General features: G+C 46.9%; 1 protein-coding gene across 14 annotated transcripts in view; it reads left to right on the forward strand.

Moving 5' to 3' along the window:
• Nucleotides 1-22,950, forward strand: part of KSR1 (kinase suppressor of ras 1) — a 116,811-nt gene that overhangs the window by 49,957 nt on the left and 43,904 nt on the right. For 13 of the 14 annotated variants that reach the window (XR_006286380.1, XR_006286381.1, XR_005222625.2 and 10 more), the window contains one exon: nucleotides 6,238-6,378. Coding sequence is in view for 9 of the 14 variants with exons in the window: in XM_037880325.2 (XP_037736253.2) it covers nucleotides 6,238-6,378 (141 nt within the window). In the remaining 5 variants the exon portion in view is untranslated. Of the gene's footprint in view, nucleotides 1-5,951; nucleotides 6,089-6,237; nucleotides 6,379-22,950 lie in introns of those variants that run through there. The other variant, XM_037880328.2, reaches the window with a different exon arrangement.

Raw genomic sequence — 22,950 nt, forward strand, 5'->3', positions numbered from 1 at the left:
ATTGGGTGAGGCACTGTACAGGTGCGGTCAGAGACTAAATGGACAATGCAGACAAAGGATAGGGAAAACAGATGATCTAACTTGCCCAGAGTAGAATCCAGGTCTCTTGATTCCCAGTCCAGTACCCTATCTCCTAGACTATGCTGTGCTCACAAAAGGTACCCCAGTTACATTGATATTGAAGAGGAGGGTTTTTAAAATTTACAGCCTGAGTTTTGGAGAGGCTGAATCCCATTAACTTCAGTAGGAATTGTGAGTGCCCTAAAACCCAATGCTGTGCTCCCACTGATGTCTGTGGGAATTCTTTCGTACGCTTCGATAGGAGCAGACTTGCACCCTAAACTTGTATGGATGGGTTTTCGTAAAAGGAAGCATGAAATGTGCCCAGAGCAGAATGAATGTGACCTCCTAAGATCACCTGATGAAATCTACACACTAGCAAGAATAAGAACAAGGCTACGTATTTTCACAATTATGGGAAAATACATCAGGCATGCTTAATTGGTTATTTGGCGCGTGTCCTGCTATCTGTCTGAGGAGCTGGACTGTTGGTTCTGCTCTCAGCTCTCACTACTAGCCAGGCCAGTTTCAAACCTACTGTGCAAACAGAATTTCTTCCCTCTGCAGGTGCTCTGCTACCTGGAGGTATGCCAAAGAATGGGGAAGAGATGAGCTGACCTGGGGGAAAGGACAAGATGAACCACACCCCGGTGCTGACTTGCTGTGAATTTACCCTGCAGCGCTTTTCAGAAATGCAGTTGTCTGGCCTTGGATGATACTAGTTGATGAAACCTGTATATCCATAGCAAGCACCCACAGCCAGTGTTTGTTAATTAGGAGTGGCCCATGTGGAAGTATGGCTTGTATTATTGTAGCTGTTTTCCTGTGCCGTCTGTTGAGATGCATCTTGCAGTAAGGCCATTTCCTTGAATCTGACTGGACTGTTGTGTTATCTAGTAGTAGAAATGGGAGCTCTATTGTGGGCTCTGCCTCAGCCAGAGACCTATCCGATGCAATGTTTAAAAATCGATTTTAAGGGTTAAAACTCCACTTGGGAGTGGAAACTCCACTGCAGTCTAAATTCTGGAGGGATTGCTTTCAGTCCAGAATATGATATCCCAGCTACTCCCATGTAATAACATACAAAAATGTGATGCTCAGGTCTGGTCTCTCCTGTGTGTGTGCACTTTATAAATCTTCAAAGTACTTTTGAAGATTTATAAAGCAGAAGAAATACAATCCAGTGAAGAGACAGTCAGACAAACTGCAGCATATCATGACGGCATAAGGGAAAAAATATTCCAACAAGTAACCGATTAAGAATTGAAACTGAGAAGCAAATATTTGTAAAATGAGCTTTCTACAGCTCATTTCTGACCTCTCTGACTGTGACTCAGGAATAAATAGGAGAGCTCCCTTTCTATAGAATCTCTTGGTCTGAGGGGTGTGTGGGAGAGTGCCTACAGTCATCCCTTAAATTAGTCAGCCTGTTGCACTGGGTCACCGCTTCATGAGGGTCTCTTCACTGCATTGAGCCAAGGCTGAAGTAAGGAACAGAGCCATGTGCATGAGTGGCCTGGAGAACTTTCCGTTTAGTCCTGTATGTGGTGACTGACTTGGCTCCTTGCCCTTGACTCAGCATGGCCATTCTTTGGCATTAATTTTCTAATTTCTAACTTCTAATTTTCTAAGTCTTTGGACTTCAGAAGTCTCCTGTGGTTTGACAAACTGCTGGCTCTCTCTGACAGCTGCATGTGGGCAGCTTGTGCCTGGAAGACTGACCGGTAAGGCAGGGCTTTCAAGGTCCAGTGGAACAGCATTCATGAATCCTGTATTGCTTTGGTGTATTGCAGTTCCAGGAATTGTCACTCTTCGCATGGAAAGCAATCACTTTAAGACAGAATGATCTGGCTTTCTGGGTGGGGGTGGGTGTTCAAGGGGCAAGGACTAAGAGGAAAAATGCCCAATACTGAAGAAGGGTCCAAACCACAGGGCTACAACAGATCTCCTCTGCTGTCACCATGCTGGCCTATGGGCTGGAATGTCTGATGTTGCTTCTGTGCACACCTGGATAGGGAACTGGCATCAGTGGATCTGTGCAGTCATGGATCCTGTAACCTCCCCTTTCACCCTGTGTGCCGTCCTGGCTCACCTTAGCTCCGACACCTTCTGCAAAGCACTCTGAATACAGAGGTCCGCCCCATCCCGTAAGGCCAGTCTACCCGTGGCACTACTGTAAATGGTGCAGAGGACAGGCTGTTGTAGGAAGGGAATGCACCAACGTGCTGCCCGCCCACCCCAAACAAACCTTTGGTGGCCTGACTATTGGAACGTTACACTGGATATTTGAAGTGTTCAGATGTTTCTGCAAAGATCTAGAAACTGTAACAACTTTTAAAAAAAAAAAACAACCACCACCCCAACACTTTTTAACTGAGTCCTGTTTCTCTGTTTCAGTCTAAAGCCGTGAAAACCCACCATGCCTGAACTAAACAGAATTCATCTCCCTTTTAAAAACCAGGGGCAGGGGAATTCTGGCTTTACTGATGTGAATGGTAAAACGGCCAGTGACTTCAGTACGGCCAAGGTTTCGTCCCATAACGGGATCAGTTGATGCTTGGTCACGTCTGGCTTGCGCTTCTTGCAATGAGCGTGCCCATTTAAACATTTTGCCAGTGCTTTCCTCGCTAAGTAGTGGGTGTCTCTGTCCCAGAAATACATAACTGCTGGGTCATTTGTATCAGGACCATTGTTGTTTAGATGTGTTAGGGTAGAGAGTACAAGTCGGGGGCTCCATTGTGCAGCCACTGTACAAACGCACCGTAAGACAGGCCTTTGCCAACACGAAGCTTAGAATCAAATGACCTGATCCTGGAAAGAGACCTACGCAAGCAGACCCCTGTGTCCACATGGCGCCCCACTGACTTACACACAGCATCATGTGAACACGTGTCCACTCCATGTTCTTTTTGCAGGATCAGGGCAAGACCAGAATTATCATCCCAGTCTTACAGAATGGGGGTTGAGGCAGATAGCAGGATTTCAAAAGCCACTTTCAGTGGGTCTAGCATTCCAAAGTTACGTTCAGAGATCACGACCTTCCTTGCAAAGGTTCTGAGTGCTCCGTTCGCTCCAGTTGGAGTTCTGGGTCCTCGTCAGCCCTTCTGAAAATCAGGCCCCATGTGCTGGACGTCATCTTGCAAAATTGTGGTTGCATTTGGTTTTATTTTTTAGGATACTGCAGCTCCCATCTGCACAACATGCTATCCGGGGAGTAACGTATCTGAGACTGCTATCTCTGGGGTCACCGCATGCAGTATCACTCTCGGTTGCATGAAACTGCAACCAGAAATTTAAAAAACTAACCAAAAAAACCCTTGAAAATTTCACAGGGCTGCTACTTTCTGACTTGAGAAGTGTGTGGGTGGGTGTGTGTGTGTGTGTGGGCAGCGAAACCCCGCATTTACACCAGATAACTGTGCGTAGTCAGATTACTGGTAAAATAAACCAGCAGCTAGTTTACAGGAAAGCATAATCCAGGAATGCAGGTCTGCTGTGCATTCCCAATGGCTGCTTGCTATTTTAAGACCGCTTTATTCTTTAGATGGCTCTGTTGCTAGAATGCTGCCAGCTTAGATGAAACCTATCCTGTATTGTTTCAGATGATCCTTGTGCTAGGAGCGGTACACATACAATTAAAAAAAATAAATAAATAAAACACCCCTTGTCCTAAAGAGTTTATAGTCTAAATAGACGAGACAAGCCCAAACTGGTGGTTGGGAGCAAAGCAACTTGCATAAAGTCACTCAGAAGCTGACCTGGGATTAGAACCCTAACCTCTTCTCAATTTTAGTGCAGCATTCTAGCCACTGGACTGTGCTATCTCTGTCCAATCTAACGATTGCAGCCCAAGATATTGTTCTGCCTGCTAATGATTCTCCTATTTCCTGATACTTGTCTCACATTGACTCAAGTGCGCCCACCTTCTAGTGACCCACTCCACGGTTATTCGCTCGTATGATGAACGGTTCAGTTTGGAAGCTACAGCCATGCACGTCTGAATAAAGATCCCAGTACTGCGTGACTGCCACCTTTGCTTTGCCATTGCGACTGTTGCTGAACTATCAAGCCGAGTTGTTTATGGCCAGGGATCGCAGCCCCATCCTGAGCATGGCTTACCGGGCTCTTCCTAGCCCGGTGTCGCATGCTTTGGCCATGTACATCTGCAGAAATCCACAGTTGTCTTTCAGAGAACTGGTCCTAAAACACATGCTTTCCAGCCACCTACCGAAGAGGCAGTAATGGGCAATATAGTCGTAAATGCACTACAAACAAGTCACATTCAAGTAGTGAGGGGTTTTTCTAGTGTGCTGCCACTCATTGTGTGCACAGTAATCGCACACTGTGTGTTCTGCTAAACCAATCCAGGGCTTTGAGCCCAGAGACCTTGTGGATGGAGCCCCCTCTATTTTATCACCTATTGATGTTCCATTTCCCCTATTCCTCTGAGAGGCAGTGTTGCCTAGTGGATAGCACACGGGCCAGGAGACCTGGGTTCTATTCCCAGCTCTGCCACCGGCCTGTGGGGTGACATGGGGTAAGTCACTGTACTTCACTGTGCCTCAGTTTTACCATCTGGAAAATGGGAATAATGATACTGAGCTCCTTTGTAAAACACTTTGAGTTTGGTTGATGAAAAGTGCTGTATAAGAGCTAGGTATTATTGCTTTAGATCATGAGCGCCTCAGACCGCCTTCTTGAACGTGTGGAAAGTTCCTCACACAACAGGCACTACTGTAAATACTAGTAACTCTGTCATTTGTGTCACCAAAGAGACCCCAAAATAGCATTAGGACGTCCACGTCTGCTTCAGGACAGTCAGTAGAAGGCAGTATCCTTCCAAACCAGTGGACAGGTCAGAAATAATCTGCTCTGTAGAGGGCAGCAGTGTACACCAGCCTCTCAGTGAAGATCAAGCATAGTGTCTGTTTGCCATTTAGTATTTGATACCCCCTCTCTCTGGGGATGGATTAGATCAGTGGTTTTCAACCTTTTCATTTGCGGACCCCTACAAAATTTCAAATGGCAGTGCGGACCCCTTTGGAAATCCTAAACCTAGGCCACCAGGGTGGGGTCTGTGGGACCACAGGTTGAAAACCACTGGATTAGATAGATCTAATAAATCTTTCCCATTTGTAACTTCTCTGATTTTTATGCATGCAAGTCACTGGATTACATCATGCAGACATGTAGACAGAAAATATTTCCAGTGGAAACTTGAGAAGAGACATTAAAGAGGACAAGAAATGCATGTTTGTTTTTCCTTTTTAATTATAAATCTGATCTTCCCTTGAATGCTAAAATTCTTGTGTTTTACTGTAGACATGTTTTGGTTAATAAAATTCAGATAGACTAAATTGCTTTGAGGTGTGTTTGTTTAGAAGTCTTTGAAGCTTATGTCTGCCCTCTGGGGATGTGTGACATAGAAACAATGAGAAATCTTTTGAGGTTTATTTTATGTTAGGAAATACATAAGGCACAAATACTAATATTCCTTTTGTGTTCTTCCAACTCTTGTAGCAAAATTGAGATTGTCAGGCACTGGAAGCGTTTGGTGTTTTGAGTCCAACATAATTTTTATTCTTTAAGTAATTATTTGTCTTGAAGTCGAGGCCAGAGATCCCAACCTGAGCATGTCCCCATTATTCTGGGTGCTGTACAGAGTTCTAGGAAGACACTAGGAAGTCTAAATGTGGACCACATGCTGTAAGTGGGTGTAACCACCACATGGAAAGAATGAATGAGGGTAACCACAACAGGAACACCCAGTCCTCGGGAAGTGTAGACCAGCTGTGTGCACAGTTTTCAGACAGAAGGCAACGGATCACTCCTCATTATGTATGTGGTATATTTTGGGTGAAGGTAACTGCTGTCGGCAACTGTCTTTTCGTGATGGTTTAAAGAAGGGTCGTGCAGGAATGGAAACCTCCTGCCCCACTCCTGTCTAGTGAAACCACAGGGGGGAATCAAGTTGTCACTGTGCTGTTCAGCGTAAAGGAATAGCGCTATTGACTCCCAGAAGTGCCTGGTTAGTCGTTGTTGGTGGCTTATTTATTTGCAATCCAGTAGCACCTACGAGCCCCTGTCAGACCGGGACCTATTGCGCTAGAACAAAAGAATGAGTCCGTGCCTCAAAGAGCTTTCAACTGTAACCATTTGCTTTCTGGATCCCAACAGGTGAAACTGGTCCGGTACATCAACAGACAGCGGCAGTGTAAGCTGAGCGTCCCCCTGAATGACCGGACAGTGGAGCTCAACAGCTACCCAAGATTCAATGACTGGTTAGACCTAGTCAATGTAAAGAAAGAAGTTGTACAGGTAAGGGACAAATCCACCAGTACGGAGCGTGCCTGCTTCTTCAGTACTGGATTTCCTGACTGCCTGCTGGTCTAATTCAGACTCCTGACGTTATTTTAAAGCAAGGGGCTTTTTGCAAATGATGATTTGCATGCACCTTTGTAAAATTATTCGTCTCAGACAACAATGCTACTTTGTCTGGGTTGGAGCTGCAGAACGCGGCTTTGATGTGTGTTTGATCTGGAAAAACTATATATACGCTAGTCCAGATAATAACTGTCTCTTTAAGAAGCCCCGGAACTTCTGTATCACATGTTGGCAAGCGTACCTGGTCTCTTCCTGCTTCAGATCTGAATGAGAGGAGATCAAACAGGTTTTGCAACATGTTTTGTTTCCAGCTCCGTGGGCAGCAGCAGCTCCGGTAAAAGGCCCGGTGGGTCTGCGCTTCCTAAGTCCTCTCTCCCTCAACTGCTAATGGGAAGAGAAGATTCTTCTCTCCTGCCTAAAGTCCTTCTTTCTCCATCATCCCTATCCAGAGGAGCAGGGAAAATCTGCCCCCCCAGCTACAAGATGGAGGTGCTTACTATGGATTGGGTACCTTAATATCTTGCTACGTTTATGGACCAGACACACCCTTCTCCCACCTACTATTCTTCTGGACCAGGGGCTGCCCTTAACCTATTCACCTGGTATAGGTCAGAAACACCACCCTCCAAACAAGCCAGATGTCCACCTACACCTCACACTGCTGGCTGCAGTGGGCTGGAGACCCCTCTGTACCTGATACAGGCTGGGAAGGTGACTTCAGGTTATAATCTTGTATACTGAAAGATCATAATGTTGCAATTAATATACCCGCCAGGGCAGACTTGGGCTTGTGGGGATCTCTCCTGTAAATGCAGAGAAGAACGGGATTCAAGGGTGGAGTTTGGTTTCAGAGAGGTAGCCGTGTTAGTCTGTATCAGCAAAAAGAACGAGGTGTACTTGTGGCACCTTAGAGACTAACAAAGTTAGTTGAGCATAAGCATTTGTGGGTGGAGCTGTTTGCAGTTGGATCCTAGAACTTCCTCACTTTTGTCTGGTTGATATTTAACTGCGCTATTTCCCCTTGTTTTTGTACGGAATCTGCTCTCAGCAACGCTGCTGTACATTGGGAGCTGCTTTACTGAGCTCCGTGGGTTAAATACTCTGTTGGTGTAAATTTGCCTTCCTTTGGAGCTGTGCCATGGGGCTACGCCAATTTATACCAGCAGAGAATTTGGTCCAGTGGATCTAGAGCTCTACTGATGTAAGAGAGCAGAGACTCTCCCACTAATCTAGCCTTGATTGGGGCATACCAGAAGGATTCCTATCTTAGTGGGTTCAGCGGGTAAAGTCTCTGGGTCAAACTGAAAGTGTGAGGCCTTGCACCTGCATGGCAGAGGAGAGCCAGACTCCCTGGGTCTGACTTTCAGAGGTGCTGAGCACCCACAGCTGTAGTTGAAGTCAGTAGGAGCTACAGGTGCTCAGCACCTGAAAACCATGCCTGAGGTGTGTGACCCCAGAAGAGCGTGTGGATCCTTTATAATTTAATTCTCCACACTTCAGAAACCCATGGCAGCTAAAAATCGACACCCCCCCCCCCAAAAAAAAAAAAAAAAACCAAACACCTGGCAGCGAGCCAGTTATGACCATGAGCCTCCCATCCTAGTGCTGGCTCTGTCTGTTAATGGCAAGAACGTACATGCTTATTTGTATCCACTGGATTATGGGGAAATTTATGACTGCAGGAAACTGACATCAAGTTCGTCACTTGAGGCTGGACTCCGCAAATCTTACACAGGTCAGTGAGCAGTTGCTCACAGGAGTAAGTGCCATTGGCTTCATGGGGTCCGTTCCTGGGAGCGCTCAGCAACATACACACCGCCCAGCACCAAATGAACAGCTTGATGTCTATTCCCAGTGATTGCAAATCTCCTAATAATAATCCAATGCATATGAATAAGCAGTGAACTCTCTTCCTGGTTTTGGCAGCCCCGGGCAAATCCCGAGGTCCTAGTTCAGCTTTCACGTAATCCTTTCTCCAGCAAAAGGTTTCCTTGACTCCAACAGGAATAAAGATTGAGTGAAAACTGGGGGTTTGTTGAGCTGGTGTTTGTGGAGTTCCTCCAGATTCACATTGCTATTAAAAGTGCAGAACCTGGCCCAGTAGTACCATTTCAGGACTGGGTCTTGCTGTTTTTATGTAGAACGTAGGTGGTTCATCGATAGCTCATAGATTTTGGGGGGGGGGATTACTGCCCTAGATGCAGCAGCTGCAACGGTGCAGTCTGTTCCTGGGACTGAACTGCCAGGTTGTTCATTGGTTTCTGCGGTAACTGCAACTTACACAGAAATTCTTTTTGCCTAAGGAACTCACTGAAAACCTCTTTACAGTGCCTGTAGAAAGGAGTGGGGAAGTACCTTCCGCACCCCATCCTGGGCATTTCAAGTCATCTGCGTGGTTGCTAGGATGGTGAGCAAAGATGTGTCTGCTCCACGCCCAGAAGAGCAAACTTTCTCACTGCTTAATGCTGTTCTTCACAGCCCCCTTGCTGTCTCCAATCCTCTTAGAAATAGACAAACCAGGTGGCTCTTGCTTCCATCGTCAGAAATACCGGTGCCGTGTGCAGCATTTATTTAAATTGCTTTTTGATCCCAATTCTCCTTTTCCTCGGTTCTGATCCCGTTTCATTGCCGAGGGTTATTTGTTTTCTCATGCAGCGGCAGTCGGTTTGGGTAGCATTGAGATGCGTTGCGCAGGAAATACACAGCAAAGTCTGTCCATTTTGACTTTTGTGTGGGCTCATGGGAACGAATTGGGAGCTGCAGGTTGCGGGGGGCGGGGGAAGGAAAGACACTCTCTTAAACCAAAGACAGGATTGTACAAATCCTAGTTGGCTTTTCGCCATTTGTGGTGGTGGTGGTTTTTCATCCTCCTTTTCTCTCTGCTTGGACAATAGCAGTTAATGAAATCTGTTTTAGCTTTAGTTGATAGGCTGCTGGGGCTTTAATGCCTGGGATGTAAACTGTGCAGGGGGTTGTTTGTCTGTTTTTTGTGATGAGTTGGCTACTAGAAATTGTACACAAATCGTGGGACCATTTCTGTTGGGCTCTGGTTTCATAAGAGCTTGTTTTTATAGAACCTGAAATGTATCCACATTGGAGCAGAGTGCTTTGAAAACAGATAGTCAGAAGAAGGGTGCTATGCAGGGCTCAGTGTTCTTGTTTATGTAACATCTTTAGGGATGTTTTCCTGTAGTGCTCTAAAGAAGAGCGTCTAAACTAAATAGAGAAGACCCAAAGTGTGGGAAGGAAAACAGATGCCCAAAGAGGTGAAGTAACTTGCTCCAGGGCACCCCGTAGATTGGCAGAGTGACAGAAGCCAGGGCTTTCTGGCTGCCAGCCTGGTGCTGTACCCATTGGCCCATACTGTCTCTCCCAAGCAACTAAAGGGCTTGTGCTCCTGTTATATTATGTGAATGCTCAGATGCTCTTGTCAGTTCTAATGCTACCGGAGCATCCTGGTGACTGTGCTAATCTGTGATATAGCACTTGGAAAACCAGCCTTCTTCGAAGGCATTTTCAGCTAGTCCACCCCCCACCCCCAAACTCTGATCGGGCTTCTCCAAAAATAAAGCTGCTGTGCAGTGAAGCACAAAAACTCCCGGGCTCTCCTGTCAGAAATAGAGCCCCGGTTCTAATTTAAAATATTTGCTGACTCCTCCAGTCCAGCGCAAACCCTATTTTTTGCTCACTGACACAGCTCCAGCCATCGAGAGCTTTCAAGCGGCACAGTGTTAGAGTTGCTGTCTCCCCCCCACACCCCCGGTGAACGCCTGTATTTAAAACCAGAATAATGTCCGCCTGTCAGATCCTTTAGCTCTGGAAGAGATTACAGTAATAACAATGCACTGTTTATGGCGTTGGGCAACAGCTAAAACTCCTGTGAACATGGATAACAGTGAGCCAGTAATGCTGCGGAGCGTGAGAGGGCTGTTTGGTGCCGGGCTAGCAGACGCTGAGGTAGGTGGAGAATAGAAGCCTCCAATTTTTGCTCTACAATGCACGTTTTTGTGAGGGGTAAGTCAGCAAATTTGTAGAAGCCAGTTGCTGTGATGATTTCTCTTTCTCCCCCCCCCCGCCCCCCATGGGGTAAGTCGGCTAGTTTGAGGCAGCTCTGCTTTGGGATGGGGCTATTCTGTCTTGGATAATTTTGTGGCAAAAGGCTGAGGAGATATCTGATGGCTAAGTGCTCTGGGGAGGGGCTAGCTTTAGCCAAGTCCATGTGTGGGGAGAGCAGTGTTCTCCAAAGGGTGGAAGATACATACTTTGACAATGAGACTGGACAAAGTGCTCGGGAAAACACAGGGGATAATCCTGTCTGGACTGGGAGTTGGTATGGATGGTCCAATGCAGGAGTTCTCAGCTGGGAGTCGTGAACCCGAGGAGGGTGGATCAGGTGTCGGGAGGGGGGTGTGATTGCCCCGCCTTTTGCCTAGCATTAAATGGGGGGTAAATCTCTGCAAAAAGGGAGAGGGTCCTGGGGTAGACAGGCTGAGAATCACTGATCTAATAGGTCTTTTCCAGCTTGAACTTCCATGGTTTGGTGGTGGGGTTTTTTTTAATTTAATTTAATTTTTTTTTTAAATGAAAAAAAGAAAACAAAAAAATTAAAAAAAAAAATTAAATTAAATTAAAAAAAAACCCAAGTTGTTTTTTCTAAAATGGGCCCTACCGTTGGCTTGTTTTCTTTGATGTAAGAAAAATCCTGCAGGATGCTATTTGGTTCACTCCCTGCAATGTTTGTCTCAGACTTAAAGGTAATTGAAGAAGATGGCTGCCTCATTATCATCTTGTGAGACATGTCTGAACTGGCCCTGCTCTGCCCTAGCAGGGGTTCTAGTCAATCAAGCCTGGAAGTCTGTTTTTAGTGTTGATAACTGGCAGCCTCTTGTAGACAGGGAGTGGTGAGCCTGGCTCTAGAGATTGCATTAAACCAGCAGTCCCCAAACTTTTCAGAGTCATGTCCACCCCCCCCCCCCTTGTCCCTGTCTGCCCTCCCAGCTGGGGCCAGGAGCGGGGCTGCAGCTCGGGGGGTGGGGGGAGGGAGGAAAGGGGGAGAAACACAGACTGAACGTTCCTCCGTGCCCCACAGTTTGGGGACCTCTGCATTAAACCAACACGTCTCCCACCGCAGGGCTTCCAGGAGGATCAATGGTATGAAGGGCAGTTCTGCTGGCAGGTCTGATTTGTAACGATTCTGCTTTGGGAATGTCTAGCAATACCATGGTTCTTTTCAATCAGTGTTGGGTTTGCTTGTGAAACATTTAGTTTGTTGCCCATTAAATCTTTATGATCGAGGTAGAGGGCATGGAATTCGACGGGAGCTGTGTTTCCTTTTTAAACCCTCAAGAGGGATTGTACCCGAAGGGATCAGAGCAAGTAGGCTGGCAGGGAAAGAGCCTCGCTCCATCGGTTCATGGTTGTACTAATCCGTGCATGTGTCAGGTTCTTCTGGTTTCTTGCAGCTTCTGTGTGACCCCCCCCGGGGGGCCTGGCCTGAGGGACATTTTTGGTATCTGAACAGGCTGAGCTGTTAATTTTATCATATGGTGGATGGCTACACATTGCACTCAGCGGGAAGAACAAGTGCACTGAGCAAGGAGTTTGCCTCCATCTCTCTCTGCAGCATTCCCTTCCCTGGAGTGTAGGTCAGGCTGCAGGGAGTGGAGTGGTTCAGACCGATTGTGACCAGTTTGTAACTGACTGTCCTGCCCAGCTGTCTGGGGGTCCTGTAGTTTTTTGTGCAGTGTATTTTTAGCTTGGGAGTGGAAAAGCAGCACCTGGAGCTCTGTCTCCCCATAAAGACCTTTCATTTGAATGGTGTATTCCTGTTCGGTCTCCAACTTCAAGGCCATATTACAGTTGCCATCCTACCCATCAGGGAGAACTGGATGGGACTCCCTTGAGAGCCACCAGCTCTGTAGCCTCAGGGGATTGCTGTGAGGAACATGAGGGAACTACTGCCCTCTCTCCAGGACTCCATAGCATATGGTTTCCCCACAGGTCAGGACAACTGTGCCATTTGGCGGGAGCATCCCCACAAGGTCACCACGTAGTCCTTGGAAGAACAAACCCTAGCAGCGTGGACTTCTCCACCCAGCTCCCTTCATTCAGCATTAGCTTTGCAGTGGGGAAGATGAAGCAGCTCCTCTATTTACAGCACGAAAAGTTTGCAGTAGGGGTTAAATTCAGTCCAGCACCAAGCACTGGCACATGGCCCAAGTGCCACTTACAGCATCAAGGCACTGGGCAAATTATAACCCTAAACGAGGCTCCTTCATAAGCAGTGTACCTGGCTGATGTTCTCAAGAGGCTGTAGTCAGTCAGCAGGTGAGACCTCCCTTGGCACATCGCTAGCTCTCTTCTCCAAAAGGTTGTGAATAGTGGTGTGAGACCAACTGGTATGAGACCATCTCTCCACTCAGTAATCCCATGCTTTTCCAAACAGAGGGCTGCTGATTGATCCCATCTGCATCCTGTGGGACGGCAGGGCATCACCATGATCAAAGAGAGACTGGCCCAATCTTGACTGTGACAGCACAAGGAATCTGGAGATTTCTTAGTAGGATGCCATATACATATAATGTGGTAACAACAAGCTTCCCACAGGTTCCTTGTCTGTGACGCCTCCCATGTACGACAGGAGGCCATGTCCACTCCCTCCCCATCATTCCTCACCCTACTGCAATGCTGCTTAATCTGAGAACCACAACTGTGCAGCGCGGCAGGCATCCCAAATCCTAAAGTCCATAGGGCTATTATCTACAGGGTCATCTCTTCTACTAGTTCAGTTTGCAATTTGGGCAAGGGCTTTCCACCTCTGTGCACCAAGAATGTCTGTCTGTATAAAAGATTTAGTAGCTGGAGGGGAGTTTGCACTAGACCAAAACCTGGGCAGATCCAGTTTACAGAGTGATCTATGAATATCGCTTGAGAGGTTTCTACAATGACTATTAGAATATTGTTTGTTTATTATGTGAACTGACCAGAGAGCTAATACTCTAAGGTCCCTCTATTGCCTTTCTCTTTGGGCACTGGAGCAGCCAAGGCAGAATAAAAGCTAATTTCACTGAGACAATCTTCAAAGCACCCTCGCTCACATGCTTTTACTTAGGGTCACCAGCAGGACTTTAAGCACCTTATGTAATGGGCTTTCTCCTCTCGAGCATCTGCTTCTTCACCTAGCCAGCTATCTTCCAGGAATGTATTGATTAAGAAGGGGCATTTGGGGCCTTGACAGATGTCCAGCTTTGTAAAGACAGCGCCCATATGGGGGTGAGGAACAGGTCAGGTCACTTTTGCAGAGCTGGTAGAAGAAAACTGTTTTCAGGTTGGGGTTGGAGACACGTTGCATGTGTACATAGAAAGGGGTGTGTGTGTGTGTGTGTGTGACACATTAATATATTTACTATAGGTTTATCTGCATTAGGGAATTTTTGCAAAAACTATCCCAACATTGCTAACATCTGTATGGCTCCATGACATTTTTTCCAACATATAGGTGGCCCCTGGTCCTGACAGCCGGTGTCCCTGCCAAACAGAGGGGATAGCTTGCTGTGAAACACTTAGTCACACAGTAAGACAGAGCTGCCTTTTGTAAACCTTTCTTTCATTAGTGCTCATTTTCAAGCATGTACATGGTAGAGTTCACACTCTGTATGTCTGGAATGAAGGTGGGCTTTGTAGAAAAGCCCTTCTCATTGTTCTAAGAAGGGTTTGTTTCCTGGTTTGGGTTTTTTTGTTTTTTAGATCTCTTCTGCTGAATCAAGAATGATGAGTAAGCCTTCACAGTTGCCAGCAGCCTATCTTGCGTAGACCTTAATTACCGTAGTATCTGCGCACCCTACAACCATAAATTTATTTATCCTCCTAATACCTTGGTGAGGTAGAGCAGTGCTATTGTCCCTATTGTACAGATCGGGAAGTGAGGCACAGAGAAACTAAGGCTTGCTCAAGGTTACACGGGAAGTGTGACGATACAAAATTACTCAAGATAATTAACTTCAAAGGGATCTCACTAAATTGGGTGACAAAATGACAGATGAAATTCAATGTTGATGATAAATGCAAAGTAAAGCACATTTATATACAAAATAATGGGGTCTAAATTAACTGTTGCCCCCCAAGAAAGACAACTTGGAGGCATTGTGGCTAGTGCTCTGAAAACATCTGCTCAGTGTGCAGCGGCAGTCCAAAAAAGGAAACTACGTTAGGAACCATTAGGAAAAGGATAGATAATGGAACAGAAAGTATCATAATGCCACTATTTAAATCTATGGTACGCCCACCTCTTGAATACTGCGTGCAATTCTGGTCTCCCCCACCTCAAAAAAGGTACATGAGAAATGGAAAAGGTACACAGAAGGGCAATGAAAATGATTAGGGGTATGGAACAGCTTCCATTTGAGGGGAGATTAAAAAGGCCAGGGCTATTCAATTCAGACAGGTTCACAGAGGATAGGTTCATCAATGGCTATAAGCAAAGATGGTCAAGGATGCAACCCCACGCTTTGGGTGTCCCTAAACCTTCAACTACCAGAAACTGGGACTGGACAACGGGGGATGGATCTCTTGATAACTCCCCTGTTCTGTTCATTCCCTCTGAACCATCTGGCACTGGCCACTATTGGAAGACAGAATCCTGGGCCAGATGGACCATTGGTCTTACCCAGTGTGGCCGTTCTGACAGCCTTAAGTCTGTGGTAAAGCAGGGCATTGAATTTGGCTCTTCCAAGTCATAGGCTAGCACACTCTCCCTCCTCTCTGAGGTATGGGAGCGCTCATGCTTTGATTTGAAACAGAACTACGCTCTTGGGTTTATAGCATGTCATGTTGTGGTCCCATATGCCAGCCAGCACATTGACTGCTGCATGGCAGTGTTTGGGGGGTCGGGGGAGGGACATGAGATTTTGGCCAAGTCCTCTGGGGAAAATTTTCCTTGCAAGAAGAGGGATTCCTTTATCCACACAGAGTATTTGGGGTTGTTTGCTCTGAATCCTATGGGAGTTTTTCCCAGTGGGGGCAGGGTCTGTCTAGGTTCCTGTGCTGCACCCATTGAGGCACTATCAGAACCCAGGTTCTCCTCAGAAAGAGCCATGTGCAGTAGGCTGCATGCAAGAAGGGTCTGTGTAAACACTGCTTGGGTTTGAACCTGTGTCTCCAGGGGACCTAGCTACTTCAGAACAGCGTCTCCCCCTTCGCTAGTTAGCATTTCCCATCTATCGTTCACCCATTCGTCCATCCATACCCCGTTCTTCCTATATAAATACCAAGCCCATGCCACTTGTGCCAGCCCTTTTCAACAGAAATGAGAAAAAAGCCGTTTGAACTCCATTGAAGTAGAGAGCAGAAAATTAGCACCTCCGTGCAATTGGTGTAGGGCCTTCTTTAAGGCTCTCGTATCCTGATAGAGAGACAAACTGCGGTACACTCATTCTTTCGCAACAGCCAGAGGGCTGGGTGAGTGGCTCCATCGACAGCTTGCCCGTCTTAAGGTGACGGAAAAGCAAATGTGTCTGGCAGCTGCTGCTTTCCTTAAACCAGTCACCCAGAGCCTGCTCCTAGATTTGAAGGTCTCTGCTGAGTCTGTAGCTGTGCCTCCAAGGCAGATTGGTGAATTTCAGGGAAATGCCTTGCCTGGTGGGGCTCTACGCTCAGTCCAATGAACACCCTCTGAGTTGAAAGAGCCCAGCTCCTCTCAGGATTGGACTGTGATGTCTGTGTTTGTTTGAGCTGGGTTTCTTTTCATTTTTAAAGTGGAACCGTCCAAAAACGGATCAAAACAAGGCAGGCAGAGTTAAATCCATTGCTGTTTTACCTCTCCCTTAATTGCTATGAATCGGGAATAACTCTGTTGGTGTTCCATCAGGGTTAGCAAGATCGGGATTGGAACCGTGGCAGTCCCGGTGTTGTGTACTCGTGAGCCAGACGTCGGCTTGCAAAGCGTGTCGTGCAGAATCTGCTCTACTAGACTCAACAGCTGAGCGGGAGCGGCCGCAACAACAACTGAGCCTGTTTTTAAAGTGCCAACTTGAACTAGTGACCGGCATGATTATCGCATTGGCCAGGGGGCCAACGGAGAGAAATCGCATCAGGCCAATCTTGCAGGGATCAGGTTGACCAGTTTTATATTAAGCCACCACATATGTGCAGCACATGAGCAGCTGTTTAAAGAAAGCCTCTTATTTTATTTTATTTTTTTCCCCCTTCTGAGGCTTAGTTTCTTTTGTCGCGTGTCCTGGGGACTGGCAGCAGGTTCTGGAAGCCTGTCTGAGCTTTCCCTACTCAAGGTCATTGGGATTGTTCAAATATAATCTCCTTTTCTGGGCTTATACTTCCCTACAACTTGCCATTCTATCCCTCTCTAAAATTAAACTCCTTGGGGCAGGAGGAGGGCGGCATCGGACGTCACTTATGGGTTTGGCGAGGCAGCTGCTTTGGGTCCCAGGTCCGTGGTGTCACAGCGCACATCTGCAGGTAGAAGCCCAGCCTGCTGTGCCAGCTGCCAAATGCACCCTGAAGGCAGCATCAGCCCTGAAGACTTTCTCGCTATTTGCTCCTAGCTCCGTAGCCTCATGGCGGAAGAGGAGGCTTTTAAAGTCTTCAGGACCTTGCCATCTGCTGGACAAAACACGGGGCTGATGACGGCGCCAGCTGCTGCTGCAGCCAGTCAGACTGTTAGTACAGCCAGCCCCAAGATCGTGAGATTTGCTTGACACTCTCACGATTTTTAAAATCAATAACATTTGGAGGTTTTGTTACCAGCCTTCCGGTTTCTGGACCTTTAGGGGTGCAGCGAGGTCATGCTTTTAGGCTTTTTCTCTGCAGTCACGAGGGCCAGAAAGGGAAGCGCGTTGCGCTGGGAGCTGGGGCTCGAAGAACCACAGCAGATCTCACGAGATTTGAGATAAAATTCCACCCTGGCATTTGGCCAGCATTTTCAAGGGGAGCAAGCTCCGCACCTGAATCTACAGGTGTTCCCAGTTTTCCGTGCAGATGAAACGGGGTTTGGGTGCGGTCGCCACTGGGAATGAGCTACGGGCATTGTGGGGCGACAGATGCTGCTACACGGTGCCATACCCACTCATCAAACGTTGGCAAGTGCCAGCCTTCCTCAGATGCGGTATTAGGAGCTCATGCTGGCTATCCTGTGGAGATGAGCTGTCCCCTGGCTGCTCTGACTCTCTGCTCTGTCGGGAACCCAGTCAGGATGCCATTCCAGATACCTGCTCATAGTAGGGTTTGGGGCTTAGCCCTTGTCTCTGATAGAAAGTTGTACTGCTTTTACTGGGCTGATACAGTTGAAGCCACGCAGTCCCCTAGTGTGAATGCAGTTATGTTGGTATGAAGGTCCTTTAGACTGGTATAGTTTATCGGGTATGAGAAGGGGAAATGTGATACTCGTACAGGGTGCCTTTATGTGGGTATGACTGCATCCAAGGTAGGGCTTGGCCTACTCAGTGGAGCACAGGACAGGGACTCAGCAGATCTGGCTCTGCCACTGGCCTGCTGGTGACCTTGGGCAAGTCATCTCTTCCCCGCCCTGGCTCTGTGCCTCAGTTTCCCTATATATAAAAGGGGACTCCTTTGTAAAGTGCTTTGAGATCTACTGAAGAAAAGCACTAGGTAAGAGGTAAGTATTAATTTTGTTACCAGTTTAACTAGGTTTGTTTGTGGATTGAGGGTGTTGATGCCATTTTAATGGTTTTATTTTTATTTCTGCCTTTATACCAGTACAAAACCTGTGTCGACGAGGCCTGTCTTTGCTAAGCAGTATGCACATCCCCACCCCCAGCAGGGACTGGAGCATTAATAATAAATACCCCAGTATCATTTCAGCCCGCTCCCGTGGGGTGTGGATAGAGGGTTGGCAGCGTTGTCTGACCCAGCCGTGATCCTGCTCAAAAGAGGGAGAAGAGCAAGCACCAAGTTATGGGGTCTGCTCATTTCTGAGAGCAAGAGCCGCACATGAGTGTCCTGTGAGCTAGCGAAGAAGTGGGTAGCGTTTGTACCTTCTCCTCAAATCCTTGCCAACCTCCCTTAAAAGTTTGCCAACTCTGAGGAACCTTTGCTGAGAGCATGTTGTCATTTGGCGGTGATTGGCAGCGCTCCAACTGCATCAGGAGCTAGCCTGGACTGGCAGGGTCTAGCTGACTAAACAGGTGTCTCCCACCTCTGACATCTGTGATTATAATTTTTTTTTTAGTTCATTTTGCTGCCTCTTAACTCGCCAGCTGAAGCGTAGGAAATAAACTCCCCATATCTGGCCTCTCTGGCAGCTCCCAAACAACACACACTCTCAAGTGGCTCCTGGTGCTGTAGCAGACTCAAACCAGTGCAAAGTACTGATGTTTTCACAACAGAGATTAAAAATCAGCATCCAAGATTCAGCAGCCATGTAGTCTGGACACTGAGTTCTCTGCTGAACCTTCAAAGCCTCCTCCCACAGGAGGAGGAAAATGTCTTTGGATGCCGCTCAAACCCAAAGCGGGGGAAACTGAGGGATTGTGGAAAGGCAGCATGTGTAAACATCTGAGAGTAGCTGAGGTTTGTTTATGAAAGAGGGATTCATCAGAAAGGCTGCAGCAAATCCGACCGTTGGCTCAGCAAGTGCCCAGCTTCCTGCGGTGATTTGTCTGGTGCCTCCTCGGAGACCAGCATAATGCCGCTCCCTGCCCAGTAACTCACTTGCCCAATTGTGCTTCGGAGCTGTGCGTGGGGCGAGGTGTTCCGAGTGGTTTGTGCCGTCTTGCTGCAATCCCAGCGTCGTGTATATTCACAGGGCCAGGTTGTCAAAAGCACTGAGCTCCAAGCAGCTCCCCTCTGGTGTGGATGGCCAGATCTTCAGATGAGCTCGGCACCCAGTCTGCTGATCACTTCTGATCCTCTGGCCCTTATTTAGTAAGTGGTAGCCAAGCTGTCTTGCACACTCAGCCTCAACTGTGGGTCCTGAGCTCTTCTGGAGACCCTGGTGTTAGTGCTCATAAGGCCCAGCCCCACAAGCCTGGAGTGGGAGTTGAGGGTGCTCAGCACCTCAGGCAGCGTACTGCACCTTGCAGGATCAGGGTCCCAATTGCTTTAGTTACTAACTCTTCGCTAAAAGAAGTCTGCTCTTGGCTAAGGCTTGTGAACTAGCCACTGAGCGAGAGTGTACTGGACTTCTGGTCCGCCACCAGACAATGTGGGAAGAGCAAAAATGTGCGTGGGGGTGTGTGTACAGCTTTTCAGTGCGACACATAACAGATGGGTGAACCTGTGTAATCTGCTGTGCCAGCTTTAGCAGCCCCTACCAGAGTGCTGGTGGCTGGAGGCACAGTTCTCACAGGCAAGGATGTGTGAGCGTCTGGTGCCGAACAGAATTCCAGAACGCGCTGTGACTCTTCCCTCTGTGTGTGGCTTGTAGCCTGAGGTAGTATTCAGCATTCGTTTATGCCAGTGTGCCTCTTCCTATCTTCTGCTCCTATTTGTGCAGCCATATGTTCCATCATTAAACCAAACTCCCGGTGTACCTGTCTCTGTGACAGAGACTTCACTTCCTCATTGCCCTGGAGTAGAGCCTGCCTTTCTTGCCACTGCACTCTCATCCAGGGATAATAGTGTAAAATCTACCATCCCTCGTCTAGAAAAGAAGGCATACCCACATCCCTTCTCCTATCCCACTTCTCTGTATGCACGCAGGGCCAGACTCTGCTCTCATTTTGCACTGGTGCAAATACAGAATCGCTTCAGTAGAGTTGTTCCTCGTTTATACAGTGTAACTGAGACCCATATTCAGTCCACGGACCTGATCATGAAGTATCCCTGCTCTTTTTATCTGTTCATTCCAGAGTGTGTGATAAAGATCAGAGGTCCCTTCTTATTGCTGCTTGACAGATGGGTTAACTAAGGCACTTGTCCAAAGGCACACACTCTATGGCAGAGCCCTGGATGAGAAACCAGGGCCCCTGACTCCCAGCCCAGTGCTCCAACCATCACACCACAGCACACCTCCATTTGTAGCTGCAATTTTAAACCCGAGGTTAATGGAGTCAGCGGAGACTGAGATGCTTCGCTTTCTCAGGGCAAATGTAATCTGTTACATATTTCAGCTATTAGAAATTAAAATCAGTAATAGATTACTGATTACCTTTGCATCATGCTTGGAACAGCACAGGGCAGTGTGCACACAATGACTTTGACTTACACTCTGATCTGGAATGACAGGATTGCCAAGAGGAGTAGCTAAGTAATTTAGGTTGCTTTCCTGCCTGAAAAGTAATTAATTGATTGTCTCCATCTTTTCTTTTTTTTAAAGTGATGTGAATGCAGTCCCTATCGCTTTAATTACACACATAATGAGAATATCTAAACTCGCATTAGAAGCGATAGAAAATTATAAGGGACACAAGCCCTTGTGTTTCAGGGCAAAATAAAATAAAAAAAATTGGCTAGACAAATTCAGACTGGAAATAAGGTGTACATTTTTAACAGTGAGAGTAATTAACCATTGGAACAATTTACCAAAGATTGTGGTGGATTCTCCATCACTGGCCATTTTGAAATCAAGATGGGATGGTTTTTTTCCAAAAGATCTGCTCTAGGAATTATTTTGGGGGAAGTTCTGTGGCCTGTGCTATATAGGAGGTGAGAGCAGATAATCATAATGGTCCTTTCTGGCCTTGGACTCTATAGAAAGTCAACCACTAACTGGTAAGGGTTAGAAGGAAACTTTCCCCAAGTGTCAGATTATGGCATGATTGCCCATTACAGGGTTTCTTTCATCTTCTGAAGATAACTACCTATATTGTAGAGCTGACCCTTGCACACATTCTGGGCAGAGATGCATCTCTGAACATCTAGGGGGGTGTATTGGACTGGGAGTTTGGATGTGGCGGGGAAGTAATGAATCTACTATGGTAGGTGTGGGCTTAGATTCTGCCAGCCAATTCTGCTGGCCGTATGCCTGCAGAACGCCGTAGGCTTCCATGGGAATTGTGCCAAAGACAAGCAGACTTTGGCCCCATGTTGTTCCTGTTTTCAGATGATCTGTTGGTGTATGATCTTTCCTAAAAAGCAGCAGATCTGTATATTGTAACACTTGTGACATACGAGTTTCTGAGAATAAAATATTAGCAAAGCCGATGTGTTTGCATTTCCTTTGAAATTTTGACATCTTGGAATTCTCCTCTACGTTTTCCTCTCCTCTTCTTCTGTTCTCCCGCAGTTCTTGTGATTCCCTAAGCTTTGAACCCATTGTCGGATGGAAGACTGCCCCACGGCATGTCATGGTTTCATTTTAGATGAAAAATCCACACCCCGGAGAGAGTTAGCTATGCTCACCTAAGTCCCAGTGTAGAGCGTGCTAGGTCGATGGAAGAATGCCTCTCAGAGAGGTGAGTTACCTACGCCAATGGGAGAACCCCTCTTCTCAGCGTAGGAAATGTCTACACTGAAGTGGTGGAGCTTGTGGCATTTTTAAGGGTAGATAATAATAATTTTACGATATATTTGTGTGCACTGGTGGCATCTGTAGTGTCTGGCTACAAATCCCCCAAGTGCATACATTCTCATTGTTTTTTTGCTTACGGTCTTGGTGCCTCCTACTTTCGATCTGACCAAAAATCATTTAAGAAAACCAGCTCTTTTTATTCTGTACTGTGCCTTTAAATTCCCAGGCATCGGCTTGAGGCAGCTGCAGTTTTGAGTTCTGCTCAGACCCAGCATGTTACAGAAGAATGTCACTGTGTTTTTCTTAGAGACCTTACTTATGTCCTTTCTTGATTCATTAGTTTCCCTTTAATCTAATGTAAATATGATTTAAACTGGAAGTACAGAATGGCTCTGTGTCTTGGGGGTAGGGTGCAAAGAGAATTTAACACAAACCTCAGATGTTTGTTTGGGTCTCAGTTTGCAGTCCTGCCAACCCCAAGCATTGAAAAATCATCCATCAGGCATATGATGAGACTGCATTTAAAAAAAATAAGCTTTAAAAAACTTTATACATTTCTGGTTCTTACACCGTTTTTGGCTTAGTTTTTGAGCCTTTAGGACTCATGTTTTCAAGCTATTTTCCTCACAAATGAGGGTGTGAAACTTTTTCTTTTCTTTTTTCTTTAAATCAAAGTTGTAATTGTCCTTTAATCCTATGGCTCCAGGAACTGCGAGGCCTTTAAGAAAAAGAACGATATGTCGCAAGACTTGTGATAAAATCACGAGGGTTGGTAACCATGATCGTTGTGAGCAAAAGTTTCAGGGGAATTCTTGTATATCTCAGCCCGTTATCCCATAACTTGTACTCCTTATCATCCTTCTGTTGTTTGTAAGCAGGGCCGTCCGTAGGATTTATGGGACCCTACGCGGTATTATTAAACTGATGCCCCTATGCTCGATGGCAGTGCGGGCTCGTAGCCTGGGGACGGAGGGGCGAGGCAGCAAAGGATACCGAGCCTCTCGGCCCGCCTCACAGCAGCAGAGAGTCACAGTTCCCTGCAGAGACCACCCGGACCCTCTCCCTCATGCAGAATGTGCGGT

The sequence above is a fragment of the Chelonia mydas genome, chromosome 17 (genome assembly GCF_015237465.2).
Source record: "Chelonia mydas isolate rCheMyd1 chromosome 17, rCheMyd1.pri.v2, whole genome shotgun sequence".
NCBI lineage: Eukaryota > Metazoa > Chordata > Testudines > Cheloniidae > Chelonia > Chelonia mydas.